Source organism: Pteropus alecto, unplaced genomic scaffold, assembly GCF_000325575.1.
Source record: "Pteropus alecto unplaced genomic scaffold, ASM32557v1 scaffold63, whole genome shotgun sequence".
NCBI lineage: Eukaryota > Metazoa > Chordata > Mammalia > Chiroptera > Pteropodidae > Pteropus > Pteropus alecto.
Window position 1 is genome coordinate 1,145,224 of NW_006434897.1, and position 16,628 is coordinate 1,161,851.

At 32.8% G+C, this 16,628-nt stretch overlaps 1 protein-coding gene across 4 annotated transcripts in view; it reads right to left on the reverse strand.

Moving 5' to 3' along the window:
- Positions 1-16,628, reverse strand: part of FAM13A (family with sequence similarity 13 member A) — a 240,562-nt gene that overhangs the window by 131,601 nt on the left and 92,333 nt on the right. For all 4 annotated transcript variants that reach the window (XM_015588464.2, XM_015588465.2, XM_006910727.3 and 1 more), the window contains one exon: positions 6,888-6,971. In XM_015588464.2, coding sequence (XP_015443950.1) covers positions 6,888-6,971 — 84 coding nt within the window. The remainder of the gene's footprint in view (positions 1-6,887; positions 6,972-16,628) is intronic.

Genomic DNA, 16,628 nt, shown 5'->3' on the forward strand with positions numbered 1-16,628 from the left:
AAAGAGTTCTCTAATGTAATGAAGGACACTCAATACATTAAAAGGGGCTTTTAGTAAATAGAGCAAATACACTCAGAAGAATTGATCTAAGCTTCAGTTATCATATCACATGGAAAACATATTTAAAATGTATGCTTATGGAGGAAAAGCTAACAGACATTAGGAAAAAATGTCTACCATATGAATAACATATAAAGAAAGAAATAACAAAAATCAGAGATCAATGAAATGAAACAAAGATATGATAGAGAATCAAAAAAATTAAAAGCTGGTTCTTTGAAAGGACTAATAAAATATACAAATATCTTGGAAGTCTAATCAAAAGCAAAAACAGGGAAGATCTCAGGTATTAGAAATAAAAAAAAAGTATATAACTACAAATTAATATTCTAAAAATAAGAGAAAACATTGAAATATTTTATGCTGATAAATTTAGTTAAAATAGACAATTTCTTAGAAAATATAACAATATAGCAAAGCTAATTAAGGAATAGAAAACATAAAGAGAACCATAAGCATTAAAGAAATTGATATTAATAGTTAAAAATCAACTTGTCAAAACAGATACAAAAAGCAAACATAACAAGCTTAAAAACAAACAAACCAATAAACCTCACCAGACAGATAGTTTTATAGGTTCATGTTCTGCCAAATATTGAAGGAACTGATAATCCTCATCTTAAACTGTTTCAGAGATTAGAAAAGAGACTCTTCTAAACTTGTTTTATTAGGCTCGCATAACCTTTATGCCAAAACATTTACAGATATGTAAATATGCAGATAAAACATATTATAAACATAGATGCAAAAGTACTAAACAAAATACCAGCTATACAAATCTTACAAGGTATTTAAAAATATGAATCAAGGCCAAGTTCAGAACTGGTTTATTCCAGTGATGCAGTGTTGGTATAAGGATAGAAAATCTATCACCATAATTCCCCACATAAAATAAAGTAGAAAATCATGTAGTTTTCTTAGAGGCAGAAGCACTTGCTAAAATTTAACATTCACTCAAGATAAAAACTCTTAGCAAAGTGTAAATATAGGGGAACCTCATTAAGCTTATAAAGCAGTGAATATCATAAATCTAATAAGTATATGTGCAACGATATATATATGAAAACAAATAGACACTATTCTACTTAAAGAAACAATTAAACAATGTATTCATTTTTGAGTATTAAGAGTCTTCCATGTGCCTGATATTGTGGAAAAAATTACAAAAAAAGGATGGCATGGTAATACTTAAAGGTCAAACGTAAAAACTTTCCCTTAAAATCAGGAAGCAACTCAAGGAAGCATGTTATCACTTCTATTTAACCTTATACTGGAAGACCTTGAAAACAGCACAAGAAAAAAGAAATTAAATGACAAAGGGTTTGAAAAGGAATAAACAATGCTCATTATTTCCTGATGACATGACTGCATCAAATAGTGGAACTAATGAGGATTTGGCAAGGTTTCTAAAGCTTTAAACAATAAAAATCAGTTTCGACACTATCAGCAAAAAGTTAGAAGACATAATAAGTATTCCATTTATAATGTCTACAAAACTGAGCTACCTAGGACATTTAAGAAGAAAATTATATATTTTTAAATGAAAACACATTAAAGAGGACCTAAGCAAATGAAGTTATATGATCATCATTGACAGAATATCAATTCTCATAAAATTAATCTATCGATTCAATTCAAATTCTAACTAAAATTTTTCATGAAACTAGACAATATTCAACTATAAAAGCAAAGGACCAAGAATGACCAAGATAATTTTCAAGAAGGAAAACAAAGTTTAAGGAATTTGTCATACCAGATATCACTAAATGGTAATGACACAAGATAAACAAATAGATAAAACTATAATAGGGTCCAGAAAAAGATATAAAATTTTTGATATATAATAGAAATGACAATTCAGAAAGTGGGGAAAAGATGAACTATTAAATAAATATGTTGAGCTGACTGATTTTCATATATGGTTTTAAATTTCTATTTGATGCTTTACATAGAATCCAATTTCAAATAGATTAAGATCTATACATATGCAAAGCAAAATTTAAAATTTTTGGAAAACAATGAAAAAGACTTTAATAATGTCAAGTTAGGTGAGGATTTCTTAAATAAGATGTAAAAAGCATGAAAACTGAAAACTGATGAATTTGAGTATATTAAAAACTTTTATACATTAAAAGTCCCTATATTCAATTTGAAAAGAAAACTAAAAAATTTGGGAGAAAGTATTTGGAACATATATAACTGACAAAAGCTAATTAACTCTTACAAATCATTAAGAAAAAGACCAACGACCCAATAGTAACCCAATGGCAATGATAAAACAGTACACAGATTAATGATCATAAATATGACCTAAATTTAATAAACATATGAAAACATAATCACATGAAAAGCTGCCCATGTGTATTAATTAGAATAGACTACATTATAGTGAAGGTACAAATTAACCTGGAAATCTCAGTGGCTTAACAGAGGTTTATTTCTCAGTCATGACACAGATGCAATGCAAATTGACAGGGGGCTGTGCTCCACAAAAGGTACTAAAGGACCTATCTTCCACTGCCTAGTTGCTGTATTGCAACAAAGGACTGAAGAGTCACACGCAAATTTTTCAATTCTCTGCCCCTGAAGTGACACTTGTTACTTCTGCTCATAGCCTATAGGCCAGAAATAATAGGCTGGCCCCACCCAACTGCAATGGGGCTGGGAAATTCTGGAGAAACACGTGGATGGATAGTCATGAGTAATAAATATCTCTTCGACAATGAGAAATTAGAGAAATCCAAATTAAGGCAATAGCAAGATATACCGCATACTCATTAGACTGGGAGGAACAAAAACTCTGATATTACCAAAGATTGGTGAGGATGAGAAAAATGGAAACAATTATACACAGTTGTTGAGCATGTAAACTGGTACGACATCCTAAGAGATTACTTATGCCTACTTATGACCCTACTTCCATAGGTATCATGGGAAAATTATTCATTTAAAAATGGTTTTTAATAGCAAAATATTGGAAATGGCCTAAATGTTGGAGACAACCTAAGTATTAGAAAACCTAGAATAATGACTAAATAAACTGTGGTATATTCTTACTGAAAGTGAATACGGATAGAGCATATTAAACAGAAAAACAAAGTTGCAGAAGGTGATGTACTATATTCTTTTTTTATATAAAATTTTAAAACCTGCAAAACTATTATATATATATATATACAACACACACACACACACACACACACACACACACACACACACACATATATATATAATGGTTATATGTGTATGCAGTTAGCCAACAATAACACAGAAAATGATAAACACTAATTTTAAAACAGTGTTAACTTGAAGGAAGTATCATATGTTAGAGAGATAGTACACTAATAATAAAACTATTTATATCCATTCATTCTATTATAGGTAAAAAAAATCTAAGAAAAATAGTCTTCAGCATTCAAAAGTTATCCTTCATTTACATGTATGTAGTAGTGCTTTTTATATTTATGATAAATTAAAAACGGTCCCAAATATTCAAACTGTCTAATTATATGACGACACATGAAATACAATGATTATTAGAAAATACACATTAAGTAGTTCGTATAGTGTCTGGCACTTGATCTTTGTTAGCCATCATAATCATTACTATTACTCCTCCTACTACTACTAAAAGCCAGCAGGCAAACTAGGTTGATGCATAAAAACACAGTGGAAATAATGTTAACCAGAAAAAAATAAAATACTAATTAGAATCAACACATTAAAGCAACATAAAATATATGCATGTCCATTAACAATGATTTTGAAATAGCTTGGAAATTTGGTCAAATTTAATGCTTAAAGTGACTCTATTAATTTGCATATTAAAAATTACATCGCCACTAAATTTTCTCAAAACTCTAGTTATTTTAAGCTTCTAGTTTACTTTGCTAATAATAAAAGCATAGGCGTTTAAAAAAACATGTAAGAAAATACAACTGTGACAACCTCATTATTGAAGAAAATATTCATAAATAATTCATGGACCCTGAAACCATTAACCTTTGAAAAGAAAAATAATTTAACAGTTGTTTCTATTACATAACTGTTTACTAGATAAATGTATTATCTTTATCACACATTTGATAGTTAATGACTGTTTACTAAAAGAAACATCTAGAAAAACATGATTAACCAAAACTATTATGTGTTTGTAATATTAATTTGTATCGGTACATTTTTATTCACTGATGAAAGTCAGGAAGGAAACAGATTATAGTTTATTTTACACCTTCATCCCAGCACCAAATGAATCTGATATTCTTCTTCATACAATGACCTGACTTTGATATTTTTGCTGAGGTCAAGAACACAGCAATTGCACTGGGAAGTTTAGGGCATACATCAAGGGAAGAGAGAAATAAAGATAGTGTTCTTTCCTTAGTTCCCTAGATTCTCTTCAGGACAATGAATATGGATTATAAGGCTTATTTAGAGTCAGAGTACCTGTATTTGGTAGAAAAAAGACTTTGTCTCCTCTCCTTGTCATGATTGTACTAGGTTCAAGGAACGGTGTCTATGTTCTACACTTCTTTAAAAATGTATTTGATGTTCTCTTCAGTATCATCTATTCCAATCATTTGTTTGCATATGTAGTCTATATATAGTAGGGGCGTGCAAGGATACATAGCTATATCCTTGAGCTAGCAGAGCTGCTGATCATTGCTCATCCAGGAAGTGTCATGGCACTGTGTAATGGAGGTTATCATTTTTTCAGCTTGGACTCAAGTCAAGAAGAGGCATTCCTACCTAAGGAAGAGAAATATAATCCTCATTGCCTAAGAGCAGAGACAACAGCTGGCAGAGGGAACATACATGGGGACAGTTGGCTTAGACTAGAAATACATCTCCAGAGCCAATGGATATATGCCATTTCTGGATTACCATTTTATATTTATAGCCATGTAGGGACCAGAAATATTTAGCTGTCCAAGGCAAATACTGCTGTAACTGGAGATGTCTGAGAAAGACAGCTATGGAGGCCAAATGGAGTTACATTAATACCAAGGATACACATCATTCTCATAGTTCTCTAAGTTGCTCTAGAAAGGACACACCAATTGTATTTTAAAGGTGTTCTCAGCTTTAGCTTTCAAAGATCAACTAAAGAAAAACAAATCTCAAGAACAAATCTAGGTGAAAGAGTTAGTGCCTTATAATCTCTTATAGCTCACATGCTCTGTGTTTGTCTCATTTCTGGGGTTTGAAATTACAAAGAGTTTAATCACCCCTAAACTAAGCAGAAAGTAGTTTGCTCAAGTAAACTTAAATTTGCTCATGTAAGGCCACAAAGAAGCTAAAGTTACAAACCAAGGCTTAACCAATGAAGTAATTTCTCTACTGAATTTGTTTGGTCATGAACCATATAGTAAGGCTGATAGAGAATATTAATGCATACTAATTATTGATTCTGTATATGCCTGAAATATTCCAAATGGCATTAATTTCATAAGAGTAATAAATCCCTTCAAACAATTTTTATGACAGGCTTCAAGATTATCTTTTATTTAGGAAGTGATTTATCTAGGGTCTCTTTACTTAAAAGTAGTTATACAAATACATATGGAGTTAAAAAGCAAATGTTACCTAAAATTTTCTTCAAATTCTACATTTTCCCAATGCATTTGTTTGATGAATATATTTTTGACACTGAAATTTATTTATTACACATTTTAATTAATTATATGTAAGTTTACACAAATATTTCATTGAAAAAGATACAAAAAAATAGTGTGAATCTGGAAAGGAAAGCATGATAGTTTAAATAACTAGGAAAAAATCAAGGTAGAATAAGTTTTATAAAGAAAAATGTTTTTCTTTTTAAAATAAAAAGACTCTTACCATTAAGAAGACAATAAGTAATGGCTCAATACTACCCTTGATTTGCTTTTAAAAATAAAACCACAGTTATTTTTATTGTAACTGGAGATTGAAATTAGGGACTAGAATTCTTTTAAACTTTGCTTATAATGGACTCAAGGAAGTCTGAAGAACATTTGTCATAGAACTGAAAAAAAATTAGCTCTATAAATGTCACAGTGGCGTTAGGAATATTATATTTACTCAGTTAGGAATATTATATTTACTCAGTAAATTTACTCAGTAAAAAAAAAAAGAGGATTAAAGATTAGGAAAAGGGGCTCTAAAACAAATGCAGTCACTTTTCTGGTTGGACAAATGAAAAAATTCTCATGATAAAGGAGTTTTTCTTTATACTGGCAAAACAATTATGTGCACTTTGGATTTTTCTTAATAAGGAAAACAAAATTTTATACACTAGACCCTTTATTCTGTCATATGTATGATAGCTCTTATTATTTCTTATTAAAATTGACACATACTTTCCATTGATTATGTGTTATTTTTATGATTTTGAAAATATATTTTAAACAATTATAAATTATTTAATAATAAATTTTAAATAAAAATTATATTTTATAATTATGAAACATCAATAAAGTGATTTCTATTTAAAAAAATTATTGTTGTACATTTTTTTTCACCTCTCAAAGTAACCTAGAAAAGATTTAGTACACTTAACTATTACCTTTGCTGTAGGATGGAAATAATTCTGATGGAGCAGAAGTAAGACCACTATCAAAAAAACAACACTTTCTGTTAAATAATAGGAGTATCTTGACAAATTTTGGAAGAATATAACCTTGTATTAAATGTACTAAATAAAAAGTGCTTTTCATACCATCAGGTCCAAAAAAGAAAAAAAAAAAGGCTGAGGGAAATGCAAGCAAAAGAACATGGAAACATGAGAACATAAAGAGCCTTGCTAAGCATTTCATGAGGAAGCCTAAAGAGCAGACGTAACTTACCTTGGTTTTTGGAGATGTTTTTTGCACATCTCTTTCTACGTCTTTTGTTAGAAGGATGGGTAAGGAGTTCTTACAGCTGGCCTCCTATAAAACAAGTATAAAAGAAACATTAGAGACTAAAGAATATTACCCTAGTCAGAAATTACAATATAGTGAAAAGTAAATTTTTCAGGGAGACAAAAAACATTTCTGGATTGAGTTGTTCATACCAGAAATTAATGAGAATGCAGTAAAGAGTCAAAACATTTCCTTTCTTATTTTTTACATGCAACAGTGAAGTAAGATAAGATAGTGATAGAGTAGGTGCGGGACATACAAGACATATATATTCAGAGATGACCATTAAAAATCTCATCTACGCTATCATGTCACTTACACATCCACAGATAGCTTGCTTACTTCTTTGGACAACTGGATAGTTAATTCTCTAAGATATCAACCACTACACACAGAGTTGACAACTTTCTCCACAGTATTTTACAAATGGGTTCTGATTCTGTAAATATTTTATGTTAAGCAAATTCTTTCAGATAGTTCAGCAAACGACTATTAAATAGTGATATTTTCATACCAACATCCTGAGGAGAATATCTGAGTATTTGTTTCAAAAATTATGAAGCTTTTGTTATAAGGTTCACACCAAAATATTACTTGCAAAAATAATAGCAGAAATTACAAGGAAGCAGCTTACATAGAATTGGATATATTTACTTTTTATTTTTACAATAACAAATAATGATGTTGTTGTCATCCATGATAGGTTTTCCATGGATGAATCTATCTCCAAGTTGAGAGAGCAAAAATATATGAGGAAGATTACAGACAACAATAAAGAGAAGGAGAAAACAAAATTTCTTTCACTTGCTCCATAACCTTCACCTCTACATCCCATTCCTCCATCATGACTACCATTCAATCATCTAAATTATCGGTCTTTTCTTCCAGTTAACTTAATAATTAACTATAACCTTTTTAAAAAATTGTAGTCTACATACCTTTTAACATTACTAAAATTTGCTGGAATTATATTTCTTACTAAAGGGAAGGGTATATTATTAGGATAAAATGTTCCTAAAGAAGAGAAAAATACTGCTAGTAGATATTTAGTGAATCATAGGAAGTGTTAGGCACTGTTCTAAAGACTCTGCATTCATAATGCCATTTCCTCCCCACCCAGTAGCCCTAAGAATTAGGTACTATTAGCATCGTTCTCCTTTTAACAATGAAAGCTTACAGAAATTAAGTAACTTGTCCAATATCACAAAGGACTCAAAGATGTTTCTATATAACTCTAAGGCCTGAGTTTTGATTACCTTTATATATGACTTCTCATCCAACATATTTGACATGTTAAATCATTAGGGTGTAAAGCCACAGCATTTTAAAGCCAAAACAAGTTTTAAAGATCAAAAATTGGTCTACTCCCCTGACCCCTAATTTTACAGATGAGGGACTTGGATTCTGAGGTGATGTGCCTAGGATCATACAGATAGTGGTGGAGTTGAGATTCATGCCTGGACCACAGGGCTATACATAGCACCTGTTCTCAGCTTTGTGCTAGGGAACAATATTCCCAGACTCAGAGGGAATCCAAGAGCCTGTTCTAAGCTGGAGGGTAGCTGTGGTGCTGCCAACACTCTCAGCTGCCTGTGGCCTCACGTACAGCCCTATGTAAGGACCCAAGGGTACATTTCTGAGGTTGCCAAATAACTGCATTCCAGTCCTACCCTTTCCCACCAGTCACAACACCTGTTGGTGGTAAGCCACTTACTGGAAATAGTGAATGAACCCATTCCCACTTCTGACTCACTGTGAGAGGGATAAACTATATACAACATGACATTTAGAAGATCAAAGTGATTAACTGCATAATCCATTGGGCAGTTTGACTACACTTGGATAATATAATCATGCTTAATCCTTATACCCTTCTTTTTAAACTACTGGTACGTAAATGTTAGAATGTAATGAGAAGGAAAAAAGCTGACTCTTAAGAGAAGTTAATAGGAATAGCTGATCTTTGTTTATAACAGTGTTCATGAATGCCTATAATTCTTTCTTTCTTACGCACAAACTAAAAGTTATAATATTTCCTTAATACACCTAGTTTCCTTCCCTGTCCCTGTGAATTAATGAGTATAAGGCTGATAGCTTTTCCCTAGAACACTCTGAAAGCATTTTCTGTAAACTTTTATCTGAAAATGTCACGTACATGAATTATATTTATTTTTTGTTTTATGACTTTCAGACAACAGAGACAAAGTAAGTTTAGTAGTCAGAGCACTGAACAAGGAGTCAGAAGAGATCTTGCTTCTCATCCTAGTTCTCCAACTGGCTGTAAGAACTTGGGCAAGCATTTTTACCTCTTGGACTTCTCCCTTAGTTCAAACATCTATAAAACAAAGGAATGAGATTAGGGAAGCTTCAAGAATTCTGTCTAGTTCTTAAATTTCAAGATTCTATGATCCTTCCAGGAAGAGGCAATATTTATTGACAAAAAGGTAAACCATCACCTGTTCTTAGTTGCATTCCCAATGCCCCACCAGAATGCTGCAGAAATACTGGCATGCACCCACTCAGTGGGCAGTGAGCCAGGCGGCTCAAGAGTCACAAGGTATAGGGAACATTTCTTGTAAGGACAATATTATTCAGATTTCTGGAGAAAAATTAAATAATTCAACTGGTAACTTAAAAAGTAACTGGTAGTAACTTTATGTATTCTTTTACAACAGAAAGAATATTATGGACCTAAGTGAGAAATATTTTTAAGAAAAAACTTTTTTAAAGTTGTGCTTTTAAAAAGCCATTTACACATGTAGATATATACTTAAGAGAATGACAAACATGTTCACATGAAAACTTTTATGTGAATGCTCATAGCAGCATTATTCATAATAAGCAAATATGAAAACCCAAATGTCCATCAACTGATGAATGGATTAAAAAAATATAGTATATCGATATGATGGAATAATATTCAGCTATAAAAAGGAATGAAATACTAATACTTGCTAAACACATAGATTAACCTTGAAAACATCATGCTAAGTGAAAGAAATCAAACACAAATGGGCACACTTTGTGTAATTCCACTTATATGAAATCTCCAGAATAGGCAAATAGGAACAGAGAGTAGATTAGTGGTTGCCAGGGGCTGGGAGCACTGGGGAATGGGCAGTGACTCCTGATGGCTCCAGTCTCTATGGAGTTTCTTCTTAGGGTGATAAAAATGTTCTAGAATTAGGTAATGATAATGGTTGTACAACTTTGTGAACATATTATGGTATGGGAATTATCTAAATTTTTAAAAAGCCATTTAAAGTCAGTCCCAGGGCAAAGGAAAGAGGCTTTGGGTTTGTGTTCGAACTCTTTCCTTAGAAGAACTTTGAAGAAGTTTGAAAGGGGAGTGTTTTGTGTTAAAACTATTTGTTAAACTACTTATGAGCATGAAAATAGACTTAAATATTAACTGAGTCCTATAATGCATTCCAATATTGGTCATTGGAGAATGGAATGATAAACAAATTAGATGTGGATATAATATATAGAGTGTATTCACATTTAAACATCTTGTCTACTTAAATGAGACTTGACTGAACTGATTGCTTAATCTAAAGACTTTTGTGCAACAACCAATTGCTTAAACTCACTGTGTCATTTCGGTATCATGAAAACACCAGTTAAAAATACAACTGGGAAGGAGAAAATATCTTGTTTGCCATGGCACGGTTGGCCTTACAATTACTAATGACATTAAAAGATAGAAAAACAGTCACTGTTTCCTCAGACTAGCACACTAGCACACTCCTAGTCATTTACAGGTTTGTTCTCTTGCTTAATCCAGGTCTTTGTTCAGTTTTACTAGAGAGGATTCCCTCCTGGAACACTTTATTTAAATCATCATTGCTCTCCCCTCCTACTTGATGCTATCTCCCTATCTTTTTTGAATATTTCTTAACAGCCCTCCAGAATATTTATTGGTTTTAATTCTTTATTGTTCATCTCATCCTACTCTGTGAGAACATCAGTCTTGCTCAAGAATATATCTGCAGGGCCTAGAACAATGTTTGGCACATAGCTGGAGCTCAACTGTTATAGTGAATGAGTAAACCAAATAAATGAATAATATCCCTTTTCTAACCTTTCATAATCCCCATGTGCATTCCTCTTGCTTTTAATCCCCTCCTTAATCAGCTTACATTTCATGATTTTTCATTCCTTTGCTAAAGCACTTAATTTCCTTCCTCTCCTCCAGTCTTCAATCATTGTATTTATCTCACAAAAAAAGTACAACCTTGGATGAATCCAGCTATATGTGTCTTGTATGCACTGGGAACGACTGAAAGTGGCTGGAAAAAATTATAGAATTGGTTGAATGTTACATATTATATTTATTACCATAAATCTTGAATAAACCCTCTTTAGTGCACAATTCTGCTATGTTTCTTTAGGAACTTGACTGTTCACTTTCCAAGATGATATTTCTTGTCTTCTCTGTTCTCAAATCCCCTTCCCTTCCATTTTCACTTCATATATCATTGGAAATCCAGAAACATTTGAGGAGAGGCTACTCACTGTTCCACCATCAAATTTATAAAACTCGCTGCAACCATTTCATCTTCTCCGTCTTCCCTCCAATTACAATGGAAGTTAAGACATCCTATCAAACAGCCATTCCCTCCATGCCCAACTCTATCTTATTTCCCCTCACCGGCTTAAGAACTGCACTCCTTCAGTTATTCCCTCCTGCTCCCTTCCCACCAGACCATTTCCATTACTCATAAGCATGCTCTGTAATTATATCTTTTTTGTTTATTTTAAAACAGCACTTCCTTAATTTCACTTCTCTCACTAGCTATGGTCCCACTTTTTTTGCTTTCCTGTATAGCAAACTTCTTCAAAACAGCTGTCTTCACTCACTATCTCCATTTCTTCACCTTCAGTGTTCCAAAATCTGTTTTTTGTTACTTCTTCACAGAAAGTATTAAAAGCAGTCACTGCTTAGTCACCATCTTACCTGGCTTCTCGGCAATATCTGACCTAGGTGACTTCTTGTTTTTGAACTACTCTTTCTTCTATTAGCTGCCACAACATCACTGGTAGGGAAAAAAAAATTGCCTACCTCATTGACCAACTCCACATTGTCTCCTTGGCTGCTGCTTATCCTCTATACAATAAAGTTACATGTCTATTGGTTATTGGTTTATTTTCTGTATCCTCTACTAAACGGATATTCTATGAAGGCTCCTTTACTCACTACTATAACTACAATGCCACAGAAAAGTGCCTAGTATAATAGAAGCACATTAAACATGTGCTGAATAAATGAATGAATGAAGTCAGATTCAAGGGCTGATGCAGAGAAGTCTCCTTTTCCCAAATGATACAACGATCTCATCACACTTTCATGGCTTTGAAATACAACCAATATACTATTGACTGCCAATCTGTATCACTATCTTGGACATTTCTTCTGAGCTACTTATATCTAACTGCCTATTTGTCAACTCCACTTGATTGTCTATTAAGCACCTAAATTTGTATGTCCAATCCTGAGCTTTTGATTTTCCAGAAAAAAAAAAAAAAATCTGTCAGCATTTGATTTTCTTCCCCAGATTAGCAGATGGCACCTAGTTGCTTAAGCCAATGTCTTAGATATCTACCTTAATTCTTCCCTTTCCCATACCTCTCACCACCAAACCCACCAGCAAGTCCAATCAGCAGTTTCCAAAACATCTAGGTACAGGGCCACCACAGTCATATCATCATTGTTCACCCTAATTACGTCAATCATCCTGCCTTCTACTAGCTTTGAATAGTCAGTCAGATGATGTCACTCCTCTATCAATGTCTTCTCAAGTATTCCTGAAATAAATCCAAACTCTACCATAACTTCCACAGCCCTGCATGATCCAGCTCCTGCCTATTTCTCTAACTTTGTCTTAGCATTTGCCCTCTCCATTGCTATGCCTCAGGCCACAATATCCTTCTTTCCTATTCTTCAAATACTCCAAGTCCCTTCCTGCTCTCAGGCATTTCCCCTTCATATTCCCTCTGCCTGGAATGTCTTTCCACCATTTCTTCAGCATGGCTGGTACATTCCCATCCTTCGGCTCCTATGTTACCTCCTCAGGGAGGTCTTTAACAATCCTCTAAAATGGCTCCTCTGACTATGCTCTTCTCTTATTAACCTGCTTTATTTCAACCAGAGTACTTACTCTAATTTGTAATTAACGATTTTATTTTATATTTATTGTTTATTGTCTATTATCTATGATCCCCAGTTGACTTTAAGGTTTATGACTGAAAGTATTTGATCAATGTATCCCCAGTAGGTATGTAATAAGTACCTGCTGAATGGATAAATAAAACCATGTTAACACCTACATTTCCCTTTCCTTGAGTATTAATCTCCAACCATTAAAGAAATGTGATGGATCTCCATGATATTGGGAATCAGATAATGCATTTTATTATTACCTGAGTAATATCATGATGCATGAGGGTTTGTGGGAAAGAAGCTGTTATTATGACAGGGAGGAGCAGTCAGACAGCTGGTCTGGTGTGCTGGGGTCAAACCCACAAAAGGTGTTTTGGTTGAATTTAGTGACTTGGAGAGCAGATGATAGCAATACTGACATAATTACAAGTTGAGGTAGCAATGCTGAAATAATCACAAGCTGAGTATCAACCCATGCCTAAGGCTTCCTCTGCATACAACCGGATCCAATAAATGTGACTGGCAGATTACAAACCACTCTTTACAATACCATAAAACTCTCCTCTGTAATCCATCTGTATTTGCAAAATGAGTCTTAATTTGACTGACTATAAAAGAAGTGTTTTCTTAAAACTCAAAAGCAATATATTTTTACATAAATGAAGGGAACAAATTGAATTAAGAAATAACATTTAATAGATCTTCACTATATATACCTTAAAATTTATAATTCTCAGGCTTAGAAATGGAGGTGAAAAGTAGTCACATTCTGGACATATTTTGAATTCATTTTATACTTTATAAACTGCAATTATAATATTCATAGGTATAATCTTTATTGCCTTTAAGTGTATTAAAAATTGCTTTACAAAGAATTGTAACCTGTCATTTCCATTTAAAGATACTTTTTTCAAGTATCAATTAGATATCCTGTCATACCAGGAAGGCAAAGATCAAGAACTAAGAACAGGTGAAGCCAGTTTATCCCAGTGGCAGCTCCTTGAACAGACAGTCCTGCTATTACACTGCAGGCTTCCCAGAACCTCACAGCTGCCCAGGTTAATGTCCTTTGGGAAGTCTGGATGTCAGCTCTACTTGCTTTCTATTTTCTAGCTTTATTAAGACATAATTTTGACAACTAAAAATTGTATATATAAGGTGTACAATTTGATGTTTTGATATACATAATCACTGTGAAATAATTATTAAATCAAGGTAATTAACATTTATCACCTCACATAATTTTCCACTTTTTTGTGTGTTGAGAACACTTAAGATGTACATTCTTAGCAATTTTCAAGTATACAATACAGTTGTTTAACACTTAAGATGTACATTCTTAGCAATTTTCAAGTATACAATACAGTTGTTACATTGCTGTACATTAGATCTCTAAAACTTACTTTATAAAACTGAAACTTTGTACCTCTTGACCAACATCTCTCCATTTCTCCCTCTGCTGGTCCCTGTGAATCATTAATCTATTTTCTGCTTCCATGAGTTCAACGTTTTTTAGATTCCACATATAAGTGAGATCATGCAGTATTTGTCTTTCCATGTCTGGATTAATTCACTTAGCATAACATCCTCCAGGTTCATCAATGTTGTTGCAAATGATAGAATTTCCTTCTTTTTATGGCTGAATGATATTCCTGTGTGTTTGTGTGTGTGTGTGTGTGTGTGTACCATAAATACCATATTTTCTTTATCCATTCATCTGACAATGGATATTTAAGTTTCTATATCTTGGCTATTGTGAATAATGCTACAGTGAACACAGGAGTGCACCAATCCCTTTGAGACACTCATTTCCTTTGGATACATATCCAGAAGTGGCATTGCTGGATCATACAGTAATTCTATTTTTTGTTTTTTTGAGAAATCTCACTGTTTTTCATAATGGCTGAACCAATTTACCTTTCCACCAACAGTGTACAAGAGTTCTCTTTTCTCCACATCCTCACCAACACTTGCTATCTCGTCTTTTTGATATAGGCATTCTAATAGGTGTGGTATCTTGTTGTTTTGATTTGCAGTTCCCTGATCATTAGTAACGATGAACACCTTTTCATGTACCTGTTGGCCATCTGTATGTCTCTCCTTAGGAAAAATGTCTATTTGGGTCCTTTGCCCATTTTTAAATCAGGTTGTCTTTTTGCTATAGAGTTGTATGAGTTCCTTGTATATCTGGATATTAATCTCTTATCGGCTATGCTGTTTGCAAATATTTTCTCCCATTCTGTAGGTTTTTTCATTTTGATTTCCTTCGCTGCGTAAAAGCTTTTCAGTTCAAGGTAGTCCCACTTATTTTTGCTTTTGTTGACTGTGCTTTTGCTGTCAAATAAAAAAAATCATTGCCAAGACCAATGATATGGAGTTTTTCCCCTATATTTTCTTCTAAGAGTTTTACAGTGTCAGATTTTACATTTAAGTCTAATTAATTTTTATGAACAAGGTAAAATATTGATCCAATTTTATTTTTTGCATATGGATATCTAGTTTACCTAGCAGATTATCTTTTCTATGTGTTCCTGGAATCATTGTGGAAGATCAGTTGACTGCATGGATTTATATCTAGACTCTCTATTCCATTCCATTAGTCTATATATCTGTTTTTATGCCAGTACCATACTGTTTTGATTACTATAGCTTTTCTAGAATATTTCCTGTTTACCTCCAGATTTGTTTTTCTTGCTTAAGATTTCTTTGGTTATTTGGGAGTTTTCGAGGTATAAAACTTAGGATCGTTTTTACTATTTCTGTAAAAAATGTCATTATGATTTGGTAGGGATTGCACTGAATTTGCGGATCATGCTGGGCAGTATGCACATTTTAACAATAGTAATTCTTTTAATCCATGAACATGGGATGTCTTTGCATTTATCAGTGTGTTTCTTTCATCAATGTTTTATAATTTTTAGTGTGCAAGTCTTTCCACTTTTTGGTTAGTTTATTCCTTAGTATTTTATTATTTTTGTTGTTATGTTAATGGGATGTTTTCTTAATTTCCTTTTCAGATAGTTTGTTATTTGTGTATAAAAGCATGACTAATTTTTATATGATGATTTTATATCCTGCAACTTCACTGAATTCATTTATTAGTCCTAACAGCTTTTTGGTGCAGTTTTTAGGATTTTTCTTTATATAGTATCATGTCATCTACAGGTACAATTTAAATTCTACCTTACCAATTTGAATGCCTTTTTCTTGTCTAATAGCTCTGGTAAGGGTTCCCAGTACTATGCCGAATCAGTGATATGAGTAGGTATTCCTACCTTATACTGGATCTTAGAGAGAAAGCTTTCAGTTTTCCCTTTTTTATTATCATATTACCTGTGGGGCAATCAGATATGTCCTTTATTGTATTGAACTAAGTTTTTTCTATATCTATTTTGTTGAGAGATTTTTATCATGGATGGATGCTGAACATTGTCAAGTGCTTTTTCTGAGTCTATTGAGATGATCATGTACCTTTTTTCCCTTTTATTCTATTAATGTGGTGTATCATATTGACTGATTTG